The sequence below is a fragment of the Budorcas taxicolor genome, chromosome 2, assembly GCF_023091745.1.
Source record: "Budorcas taxicolor isolate Tak-1 chromosome 2, Takin1.1, whole genome shotgun sequence".
Lineage (NCBI taxonomy): Eukaryota > Metazoa > Chordata > Mammalia > Artiodactyla > Bovidae > Budorcas > Budorcas taxicolor.
In genome coordinates, this window is record NC_068911.1 from 105,581,217 (window position 1) to 105,593,953 (window position 12,737).

Consider the following 12,737-nt stretch of genomic DNA (forward strand, 5'->3'; position numbering starts at 1 on the left):
CCTGAGTAACCACAGCCCAGAGGATAATGCCCAAACTGGTTAACCACAGGGATCAATGAGTGGAAAAACGTGAAAGAATATCTGAAACATACCACCCTGATATTTTTAAATAACTCTGAAAATGATTTCGTTCCCTCCATTTAAAAAGAAATCGCTCCACCACAGAGCTATCCTCAGTTGACAGAGATTCCAGGAAATGCCCTGAGATTTTTTATTGAAAGGGAGGGGTTTGAGGGGCAGCTAGATGAGAAGGCAAGGTTTTCTCCAGGCAGCCATCAGCACCTGCTAAAAAGTAACCCATTTAGGCATGGATCTTCAGACAGTTTTTTAGTATTCATTTTCACCTGGCTTTCCCCTAATGTAATACCAAGCTAAGATGGGGTTAATCTCACCCTTGATGAATGAACGGCTTTCCCACATTTTCTTTTGTTGAGTACATCAGAAAGTCTCGGGAGGCCTTAAAAAGTCTAGCACTAAATCTTTTGAGTCACTTAATCCCCAAATCTTCAACGTTTGGAGATAATTTCCTTTATGAAAAGAAACCCTAACCTGGCCCAGTTCCGCTGTCAAACTTGCTAATGAAACAAAGAGGCCTCTCATTAGACTCATCCCTGCGGCTGCAGAAATAAGTGTCTCAGGAAGGGCAAGCAGGTTTCGCTTTAGCCCTACCATGGTTTTGGCTGCTGCACTCTTTGGCTTCCTCCTGTAGCATCTCATCCAGCTGAGCTCTGGCTAAATTAGACCCAGTATATGGAAAATTGGGCAGGTGGGTGCCTAGGAAAAAGGCCTGTCCAGTGATCAGGCTCACCCATCAGTGAATGGGCTCCCTTTCTGAGTAATGGGCTGTCCATTCCCAGGAGTGTTCAAGATGAGACTACCCTATATGGTTATAGAAGGAGCCCCTTGGAAAGAAGACCAAATGGGTTCCAAACGCCAAATCTGAGTCTCTGTAACTCAGGAGGGGGCTTTCAAGGCACATACAAGAAACTTTATGACTTCTCTTTCCTTACTCCATCACATGTCTCTCTTCTGCCCCACAATTAGAAGTAGGAATGTTTCACACTTTATTGAAGGCTCTATTTCCCTTTACCTCACTTCTGTGGGTAATGGTGGAGAAAGCCATTTGCCCAGTTAATCAAAGGCCTCCAATGACAAGAAAGACATTTCAATAGCTGAGAAATAAGTCTATACAGTAATAATAACAGCTAATGTTTATTAAGGACTTACTAGGTCCTTAACAGCCCCACACTGTGAGAAAGACTTTACATGCATTTGCCAATTTAGCCCAGCCAACAATTCAAAAATGGAAATGCTCTTGTTATCTGCCTATTACAGCTAAGGAAACAGCTTGCCCGGCTGTGATGCTCCTGCATGTGGAGCTGGAAAAGATGTGAAGTTAGCACTCAAGAATCTATATGAGTTGGTTTCAACGTCCTGTGCTCCGAACCACTAAGCTTCACTGTCCATCTGGCCATCCTTCCTTCTACTGTCAGTCCTCCTGTTTAAAGAGCAAAGAAATGAAGGCCCGTCTTCCAGAAGGAATCTGTCCCCAAAGCTGAAAGGAATAACAGCCCAGCATGCATGCCATCAAGGTAGTCAAGAAGCCTGAGAGCCTGGGAGTGGGGAAGGGTTTAGGAGAAAAAAAAAACAGAGCCAAACAGAAGTTAATTCTCTTCAGGGTCCTAAATATTAACTTGAGTACACTGGGAGCTGCAAGGGAAAAACAACTCAGGAAATGCAAAGTAATTGATTTCAGTCTTGGAAAAATGGACAAATTATGACACAGAGGCTACTGAGAAAGGATTCTGAGGCCAGTTCTGACTACTTGGCACCGTTTTTCTTGTGTGTATCCATTCCATTCCTCCAATTTTTTCTTTGATTCCTAGTGCCAATAACTTAGGCCAGTGTAAACTGGAAGTTTATAAAGTTTTTGTTGGTTTGCTTGTTTTGAATCATTTTAAAGTGGAGAGATTTCACATTTAAAAAATTAGGACTTTCAGCTTCTCTTTAAAAAAAAGAAAAAAAGGAAGATGAGGCTCAAATTCTCTCCCAGGGTAATCAAGGATGATGGCTATGGACAGGGTATGTACCTTCTCCAGTTCTTCACAGTCGGCATCTCTCCCTAATGCCTCATTCATTTACAATAACTGCAGGTGTTTAGAACTTGCCACTGGTGCCTTAGGCCTACAAGTAGCTCTGGATACATGTAGCCAGGTTGATTATAGCTTTGGACTTAGGAAATTGTTCATGCAAGAACACTGCGTGCGTTCCCTCTATACATACACACACACACACACACACACACACACACACATTTCCTATCCTGTCCTTTTGCTAATATAAAACTCTTGGTAGAATGATCTCAGAGCACATCTGTATGGGCGATCAGACCACCACATTTCTGGAAGCACCCTGGCTCTGCCATGGATGCATAATTCTCTTTACAAAGCAGACTGTCCACAGGGCTCTGGGTGCCTCCTCTTGTTATATAGCTGCATGAGGTCACTGGCAATAAATTACTAGGTTAAGGAAAACAATGACAAGCCTTTTCCATGGGGAACAGAGTTTGCTCACTCAATTATTTCCTAAAGTCGTGCCCTCTTTCCCAACTAGACACTATAATTTTTGAAGTAACAGGACTGAGTCTGTTTATTGTTTGTTCTTCTGATCCAGAAAGCCACACTGCACCTGCCACATGAGCCCAGCAAACTTTGGGAGTAATGCATCCTCCTGGCAGTGAAACTAGTCAAGTAATGATCATTGCACTGTTAATTAAGTGGCTGCTTTGTTAAAATTACTTACCAGGGTGACTCTAAACTGGCTGTGTTTGTTTACCAGTCTAGCTTTTCTCTTTGTATTGTTCTTGGCTGCTACAGAGAATTGATGGAAATCACAAATAATCTCATTTTATCAAAATCAGACCTTTTAGAAATTCAAGATATGACTTGAATTTGGGATAAAAATATACCCAGAAAAACAGTAATAATTTTCCTAAATTGGTATATAGCTGAATAATGGGAGACATAGGTTTATTTGCCAAAGTCATTTTTCACCGGTAGGTGTTGGAGACATAAGGAGTTGGGGATGGAGAGGGGCTGTGTGGAGTGGCAGTGTGGAGGCAGACCACTTCTCCCACCTAATATCAGCTTGGAAATTGCTGACATTTGATAACACTGTCACTTTGGGGTTTGTAATCCTCTGCCAGAATTACATGGCCCTTGAGAAATAGCTTCCTTTTTTAAAAATTACTTGGGAAAATATTATCTTTGAGTATCTCCTACTACCATCAAGGAAGTTTGTATTTTTTTTTTCTCTGTCAGAAACAAAAGTGGCAATTTTCATCTTCAGAGACATGGCAGGACCCAGCAAGGGGCCAGGGGTACCTGGTGTTTTCAGAAACCCTTTAATGATGCTGCCTCCTGCCACCCACCATCAAGAGGAGGTCTGTCCCTCAGCTTTCTGTTCCCAGCTGGCTCTGAATCTATTTGGGGACACAGCACAGCTTTCTGTCATGCACACACAGATACACACACGTGTACACACACTCACACACAAACCAACCAGCTGCAGAGCAAGCAACAGGAGGCGGCAGAATGCTTGCCACTGTGTCACCGGATTTGTAAGCATCCCCTCCAAACCACGGCCAAGACCAGTTACTCCCTGGGCTAAAGCCAGCCTGAGAACTTGGGGATCCTGCCAAGCCAACAGCCCCTAGGCCTAGCTCTGTTGCCAGAGCCACACAGAAAAGTCATTAATCCACTAAACAAAGCTTCAGAAAAAGATTAGGGAGCCCATCATTTGTTCATAAGTGGGCTAGCTGCACAGAAGATATCTGAGCATTCACTTTAAGGAACCTAGAATATTTGGGGCTGAGGAGAAAAGCTATACACTCATTTTAAGATGGAATCAGTTCAATTCAGTCACTCAGTCATGTCCAACTCTTTGGGACCCCATGAACCGCAGCACGCCAGGCCTCCCTGTCCATCACCAACTCCCAGAGTTCACTCAGACTCCCCTCCATCGAGTCGGTGATGCCATCCAACCATCTCATCCTCTATAGTCCTCTTCTCCTCCTGCCCCCAATCCCTCCCAGACTCAGGATCTTTTCCAATGAGTCAACTCTTTGCATGAGGTGGCCAAAGTACTGCAGTTTCAGCCTCAGCATCAGTCCTTCCAATGAACACCCAGGACTGATCTCCTTTAGAATGGACTGGTTGGATCTTCTTGCAGTCCAAGGGACTCCCAAGAGTTCTCCAATACCACAGTTCAAAAGCATCAATTCTTTGGCACTAAGCTTTCTTCACAGTCCAACTCTCACATCCATTCATGACTACTGGAAAAACCATAGCCTTGACTAGATGGACCTTTGTTGGAAAAGTAATGTCTATCTGGCTGTCTAAAAGCTATCTGGCTGGGTTGGTCATAACTTTCCTTCCAAGGAATAAGCGTCTTTTAATTTTATGGCTGCAATCACCATCTGCAGTGATTTTGGAGCCCCCAAAATTAAAGTCTGACACTGTTTCCACTGTTTCCCCATCTATTTGCCATGAAGTGATGGGACCAGATGCCATGATCTTAGTTTTCTGAAAGTTGAGCTTTAAGCCAACTTTTTCACTCCCCTCTTTCACGTTCATCAAGAGGCTTTTTAGCTCCTCTTCACTTTCTGCCATAAGGGTGGTGTCATCTGCATATCTGAGGTTATTGAGGTTTCTCCCAGCAATCTTGATTCCAGCTTGTGCTTCTTCCAGCCCAGCATTTCTCATGATGTTCTCTGCATATAAGTTAAATAAGCAGGGTGACAATATACAGCCTTGATGTATTCCTTTTCCTATTTGGAACCAGTCTGTTGTTCCTTGTCCAGTTCTAACTGTTGCTTCCTGACCTGCATATAGGTTTCTCAGGAGGCAGGTCAGGTGGTCTGGTATTCCCATCTCTTTCAGAATTTTCCACAGTTTATTGTGATTAAGATGGAATAACGTCACATAAATACACTCATTTTAAGACGGAATAACGTCACACAAGGGGCTCCCCTGGTGGTTCAGATGGTTAAGAATCTGCCTGCAATGCAGGAGACCCAGGTTCAATCCCTGTTTTGGGAAGATACCTGGAGAAAGGAATGGCAACCCACTCCAGTATTCTTTCCTGGAGAATTCTATGGACAGAAGAGCCTGGTGGGCTGCAGTCCATGGGGTCACAAAGAGTTGCTAAGAGACGACTGAGCATCTAACAATTTCTAACGCTTTCACACAACGTCACAAAAAAAAGATGCCACTCAAAGCTGTATGTAAGTAAATGCTGAATGACTTTCAGAGGAAGGAGTTCCAGAGGGTGAATCTCCGTGGTCAGAAAGGGCACATTGTGATGTTGAGGAGAGAGCCTGGGCTTTGCTGCTGCACAGACTGTGTGAAGATCTTAACTGTGTGATCACAGCCAATTTCCTCACCCTCTCTGGACTTAAGTTTGCTTACCAGTGGAGAAGAGGTGGTACATGCCTTACAGCGTTGCTGAGGGGATTACATGAGGTTGGCTGCATATTCCAAGCCTTCAAAAAAATGTTTCAGTTTTATGTATTGTTCTGTTTCGAAGAACATTAAAGAGTTAAAATAAAAATCAGTTCAGGTAGGATTGGCCCAGAGGAAAATGGTGCAAGATCATTCTTTGAAGAGGAAATTCATAGAAAAAGTTATCATATTTAGCAAATACTTTAGGAAGTGGAAAGGTATAAGAAGGGATTGTCTTTTTTTTTAATCATATTGACTTTTTCCTGAATATGAAAACATTTCATTTCTGTTACAAGAAATTTGGAAAGCATAGTAAAATGCAAGAAATAAAGTTAAAATCAAATACAATTTTGCACCCAATGAAAACTCCTACAAACATTTTTGTTTTCTTTCAATCTTCTCCTAGTTTAAAATTAACTGAGACCACATTGTATACACAGTTTGGAATCGTACTTTTTGCACCTAATGTTTCATAAGTATTTGCCCTGTCCTTGAAAGTTCTTTGCAAACATCATCTGCGATGGCCAAATGGAATTTCACATATGGATGTATCAACATTTTCTCAACTATTCCACCAACAGTGGACATTTAGGGCTGTTCAGATATTTCACTATTATAAATAAAGCCTCTGTGAATATATTTTTTGTTGTTTTCTGCAAAATCCTCTTTCCTTAGGATAAGCTTCTATAGGTAGAATTGCTGTTCTAAGATTCCTACTAGATATAAAACATTTTCCACGAAGAAGTCCAACCCACATTCCCCCAGGACACAAGCAAGAGACAGTTGGTCTTATCAAATCCTGAGACCCAATAATATCTTTGGAAAGAAGATTTTTTCCCTAAGTTGACAGTCATGAAATAGCATTTCATTGTTCTCTTAACTATCTTCTTCCTTCTAGCAATATACCTAAAAGGATCTAAAGGAGTTCTCAGATAAAGGATAGGAGCTTTCTTTTGTCTGCAGACAATCAACAAATATTTAATGTGCAAATCATTTTACTCTGGATTTATCCTCTCTCCTCTTTTTGAGTGGGTTTGGGAGATTCTGCTTTTCAGATTTTAGCCATTGTGAAGATAAGAGTCTGAGGTACAATGCAGCTGACATTCTGAGTCGAAACACTGATTCTGCCACTACCAAGCTTCTTGAAAATCAAGCCATGGAACCTGTCTGAAATTCCAGCCCTTCAGCAGACAGAATGCCTGTCCTACCTAGCTTATGAAAATGTGAAGGTACTGATGTTTTATTAATGATTTTAAGTGCTTTTAAGACTTTGTTAAAAACCTGCATAATATTATGATTGACTGTATCCAATCATTATTGCGACCTAAATTGACAATTTGTGAGTTTGAGTGAACTCTGGGAGTTGGTGATGGACAGGGAGGTCTGGCGTGCTGCAATTCATGGGGTCACAAAGAGTCGGACACGACTGAGCGACTGAACTGACTGAACTGAACTGAGAAACTCCAATATCAGCTTTCAGTGGATGAGGACCCTCACTGGCAAATATTAGGGAACGGGTCCAGAAAAAAGATAAAAATTATGCTCTGCGAAGAAATGATTCCCAGTCTACACATTGTCTCGGGAATATCTCCAGATTGCAAGATTTTCTCTGGAAGAAAAGAAAGTGGTGCTTAGGGTCTAGTCTGGGCAAGCCTTTTTCTGGCGACGGTCCCAGGGTGGGAGGTGTCTGAGGCCCTCCTGGTAACGCAACCACTGCTCCCGCCAGTCGCCGCAGAAACTCACACCTCGGTCCCCGCTGTCACTCACTCCTGCAGTCACCCTCGCCTGCCTCACTATTTATCGGCCCCGCCCCTCACTTGGTCCCCGCCCCATCCAGGCTCTGCGTGCGGGCGGGACGGAAGTGGCGCGATACTGGAAAGCACTGTCTGAGCGACCACTGCAAACCCCAGCCGTCTGAGACACCTTTAAGCGTCCAGCCCCCACCCTTATTCCACCCTGCCCAGCTCTCCAACCGAATTTCTTACTGTTGCCAACGCTTGTTCACATTAGGTTGGACAGCGGATGTGAGGCCAGTAGATCTGGGTTTGAGTCAGGCTTGTCATCTCCGGGCAACCCTGGAATTTCATGTCTGCGGATCTGCTTCTTGTTTCCTCCGCATGGGGGCCTTGTCAGGTTCACCGCTGTTTCCCCAGCTCCTAGAACAGTGCGTGGCATGCAGTCAGCCCTCACTAAATTATCTGTTGACTAAATGCATCTCTGTAATGATAACACCTACAGGGTGTTGTGAGAATGAATGAATCTGTGCAGCTACCTGGTGACGTTAGGGAAGTATTCTTTTCTGAGTATCTCTTATAACACAGCACAACTTTTTTAAAAGCACTATTCACGAACTGGTTACCTGGGAACACACATCTACTTCTCTATCACAATCTCCCTCCAGAATTATGCCAAATCATCCGACCTTCGTCTGAAAATGTTTTCTGATTGTCGACACCTGACTCTAGCACTATTACGGTGGATGTGCATGTCTAGTTATATATAGTTGTGCTCTGAAGAAAGAATCTTTACTTGTTTCATTTTCTGAATGAACTGCATCTGCTCAAAGAGCAGGGAATGGACTCAAGATATTGGACCCACTGCTAGCATTGCCGCCTACTGGTCGGGTTTCTCCGGCAAGTCACTTCCCCTCTCTGGACCTCAGTGTCTTCATCTGTAGCTTTCCCGGGTCAGCAATACCACCCACGTGAGCAAGGACAGACGCGCTACACAGGGCGCGTCAATCGCCCGCGCTTTCCACCTCCTCCAAGCGCATCCTGCTTTCCCAACTTGGGACACGCCTCCAGGATGAGCTTCCCAGCTTAAGACTCACGAGGTGACCGCGAGGTAGAGCTAAAGGTACCCGCTGAGGGCCTCCCAGGCTTACGCTGCGCGAGTGCCTACCCCTCCGCCCCTCCCTCGCGTCCCCCGCCCCCACGTCTGCCCCTCTCCTCCACCCCGCCTTTCTCCCCGCCCTGCCCTCCCGCCCACCCGTGCGGCGCATGCGCCGCCCGCGGAGCGTGTTTTTATAAAAGTCCAGCTTCGGCCAGAAACTTCAGTGTGTTGGCTGTGGCAGCAGGTAGCAAAGTGACCCTGAGGAGTTGAGTAGCCGGTAGCCCCCGCGGCTGGAGAGCAAGCGGTTACCATGGAAGGGATCCGTGTAAGTCCAGTTTCAACCTGTTTTTACTTAAACGTGCAAACACCTGAATTTACAGCGCAACCGCTCTCTGAGTGGGCCGGAGCAAGGATGGCACTGTTGCAGGTGCCAGTGCCCCGGAGAAAGGATGTAGAAAGGAGATTTCGTGCGCTTGGCTACAGGAGCGGTGAGGCAGGCGGGACTGAAATCTTTTTCTAAGTAGAAGGAGAAAAGATTGGGACGACCCTTTCAATGGTTGCATGTATCTCCCCCTGAGTTCTGCGGCGCGCGCCGGTTTTGCGCGCTGTTTGCAAACAGAAGAACACTGTGGAAAAGTGCAGAGATGTGTGCTCTGCCAGAGACCGTGGGTCTCTTCCTCGAGGGAGCGGGGGTTTCTTTTGGAGCAGATAACACGATCTGAATTTGGAGGTGGAGGGCGGTACTCCCGGGCAGAGTTACCAGAGGCGTTGGGCGCGTGTTCACTAAACTCCGCTACCCGCGGAGTTGTGCCAGTGGCTGGGCACTTGTCGCTCAGTTGAGCTGTCTGCGCGTTGGTCGCAGCAGGGAGGTACCGGGAACAGCCCGCGCGCCTTGGGATCGAGGGAGAGACTTCGCGGGCGTCGCCAGCGCCGCGAGGGGGCTCCTGGGTTCTGGAGTTTTGGGGTCGTGCAGAAGTTGAAGGAGTATAAATGGTCACAGTGCAGCAGCACCCCGAGGTGTGCGCGGCGGGGACTGGGGGTGGAATGAGGGGCTGGAAGGGCACCTGGGCCGCCGGTGGTTGCGGTGCAGACAGGCAGGTGCAAGTGGAAGACGGTTTGCCTCTCACCGCGCCCAGTAGCACCATTCAACCGTCGGTGGTTTCCTGGAACCTTTTGAAAACCCCTTACTAGGGAGGCTTTTCGTTTCCCCCAGCGGCGCGCGATTCAAAGGCTCCCGCGGCGGAGACGCCCAACCTCTCCCCAGCACCCAGTAGTACTTGCCCCTGGCGTGCGGCGGGGCCAAACCGCTGGAACCGCAGTGGGCGGGCGGCAGGCGTGGGCTTGGTGGACAGCCGGGAGTGACGGAGCTGGACCACCCTGTCCCCAGCGTGCCCTCCGCCCGGAGGCTTCCCACTACAGACCTCCCACCCCTTTTACTGGATCCTTGGCGGCATGGGAAGCGACTTGGGAGAGTGAGGAAATGAAACTTGGGGCGAGGACCACGGGTGTAGACCCCGTGACTTTCCCCTCCCATTAAAATTCTGTGCTCGCTAACGTCCCAGACGCGCCAAGTGATAAACAGGGGTTTGGCAAAGAAACAAACGCAAGCCCCTGAAGAGCGCCCATGGGCGGGCGTCGGGGCGGTTACCCACTTCTGACAATCCTGCCCCCAAGCACCAAAGCCCTTCATTCAAGGCCGCATTCTCCTTCCTCACTACGTGTTGCTTGAAGTGCAGAATGATAAGTGTTTGGACAGTCGTGGAGAAAACAGTGTTTCATGCCTTAGAATAAGAATCTTTGGGACACTCCGCCCTTTCACACACACCCCCCCCCCCCCCCAACCCAGTGCTTCTTGCTCCCGGCTTCCCTATCCTGGCAAATCTTCGTTGAGAAAGTTAATCCCAGCCCCTCAGAACACGAGATTCTTCCCCCACTCCCACCCACGCTCGCACGCCGCCTTTGTGTTTTGTTTTGTTTTTTTGCCCCGGAGGTTTTTTCTTCTCTCCAGTGGGCGGGGCAAAAGAGTTAGCGAGGATGTAACTTAGGAAACCGAAGAATCTCGTCGCCGTTTTGTTTTAAACAGAGTTTTGTAATTGGTTCTCCTAAAGAGGGATGTAATGAAGTGACTTGTGGGGGAAGATGGGAGGAGATCCGCAGGAGTCTAGAATTCCCGTATGCTTTTTACCCTGGTACTTTAGTGGGAGCAGAATTTCCTGAAGAAAGCTGGACTGAGTTGGTTTTTACAAATTGCTTTTTTTTAAATACCAGAAACATTGTTTTGAACTTGGAGAATACCTGCTGAACGTGAAAGTGAATGTCTGTTCCCTTGCCTGTTTTTCAGATATTCACTTCCGATAATTACACCGAGGATGACTTGGGCTCAGGTGACTATGATTCCATGAAGGAACCCTGCTTCCGGGAGGAAAATGCCCATTTCAACCGGATCTTCCTGCCCACTGTCTACTCCATCATCTTCCTAACTGGCATAGTGGGCAACGGATTGGTCATTCTGGTCATGGGTTACCAGAAGAAACTAAGGAGCATGACGGACAAGTACAGACTGCACCTGTCTGTGGCGGACCTCCTCTTTGTCCTCACACTTCCCTTCTGGGCGGTTGATGCTGTGGCAAACTGGTACTTTGGGCAGTTCCTCTGCAAGGCAGTCCATGTCATCTACACCGTCAACCTCTACAGCAGTGTCCTCATCCTGGCCTTCATCAGTCTGGACCGGTACCTGGCTATCGTCCATGCCACCAACAGTCAGAGGCCAAGGAAGCTGCTGGCTGAAAAGGTGGTCTATGTTGGTGTCTGGCTACCCGCTGTCCTGTTGACTATTCCTGATCTCATCTTTGCCGACATCAAGGCGGCGGACGAGAGGTACATCTGTGATCGCTTCTATCCCAGCGACCTGTGGCTCGTGGTGTTTCAGTTTCAGCACATCGTGGTCGGCCTGCTCCTGCCTGGCATCGTCATCCTGTCCTGCTACTGCATTATCATCTCCAAGCTGTCCCACTCCAAGGGCTACCAGAAGCGCAAGGCCCTCAAGACCACAGTCATCCTCATCCTGACTTTCTTCGCCTGCTGGCTGCCCTACTACATTGGGATCAGCATCGACTCCTTCATCCTTCTGGAAATCATCCAGCAAGGGTGTGAGTTTGAGAGCACTGTGCACAAGTGGATTTCCATCACCGAGGCCCTAGCTTTTTTCCACTGCTGCCTGAATCCCATCCTCTATGCCTTCCTTGGGGCCAAATTTAAAACCTCTGCCCAGCATGCACTCACCTCTGTGAGCAGAGGGTCCAGCCTGAAGATCCTCTCCAAGGGCAAGCGAGGTGGACATTCTTCTGTCTCAACCGAGTCTGAATCTTCCAGTTTTCACTCCAGCTAACACTGGACTTTTATACATTAAAAGAACTTTTTTTTGAAGTTACACATGTTTTCAGATGTAAAAGACTGACCAACACTGTACAGTTTTTATTGACTGTTGGATTTTTTTCTTGTGTTTGTTTAGTTTTTGTGAGGTTTAATTGACTTATTTATATAAATATTTTGTTTCATGTTGATAAGCGTCTAGGCAGGACCTGTGGCCAAGTTTTTAGTTGCTGTATGTCATTGTAGGACCGTAGAAAAGGGAACTGAACATTCCAGTGTGTATAGTGAAATCACTTAGGCTAGAAATGATTCTCAGCTGTTTGTAAATAAATGATCTCTCCATTCCAGTGGAACATTTTCTTTTTCCTGTTCTTAAATTCTTTGGTTACACCATGTGATTTTGCTGTAGAAGATGGCATTTATAACCAAGCCTGAAGTGATATGGAAATGCTGGTTTTTCAGTTTTCAGAAGTGGATTGATTTCCACACCTACAATGTACAGCCTTGTATTAAGTTGTTAATAAAACTACATGATAAACCTACTTAATGTTATGTTCTGATTTCTAGTGACATTCCTTTGGCTGGCAGAAGTCAAAAATAACAATAATAGATACATGTATATCATGTCAGATCTGTCCTAGGTATTTAGTTGTCATATTTTACTTAATGCTTATCACAACTCTGCTGCTGCTGCTAAGTCGCTTCAGTCATGTCCGACTGTGCGACCCCAGAGACAGCAGCCCAACAGGCTTCCCCGTCCCTGGGATTCTCCAGGCAAGAACACTAGAGTGGGTTGCCATTTCCTTCTCCATCACAACTCTGCTAGACTCTAACATTTTTTAGAGCATGAAACCAAGCTACTGAAAGCCTAAGTGACTTGGTCAAAGTGTAGTAAGTAAGAGCAACAGATATTTCAAACCAGGCAATGTGACTTCAGCAACTCTTAATTCATGCAACTTTAGAAATATCCAACCAGTTCATATTCCTATGAAAGATAATATTCCTGAAAGATAGATGTACATAAAAAAGGAA

General features: G+C 46.2%; 1 protein-coding gene across 1 annotated transcript; it reads left to right on the forward strand.

Moving 5' to 3' along the window:
- The first annotated feature begins 8,569 nt into the window (after positions 1 to 8,569).
- Positions 8,570 to 12,240, forward strand: CXCR4 (C-X-C motif chemokine receptor 4). Its single transcript, XM_052663977.1, has 2 exons — positions 8,570 to 8,658; positions 10,675 to 12,240. The coding sequence occupies exons 1-2, from the start codon at positions 8,644 to 8,646 to the stop codon at positions 11,719 to 11,721; spliced, it is 1,062 nt and encodes a 353-aa protein (XP_052519937.1). The 5' UTR covers positions 8,570 to 8,643; the 3' UTR covers positions 11,722 to 12,240.
- Positions 12,241 to 12,737: the final 497 nt, after the last annotated feature.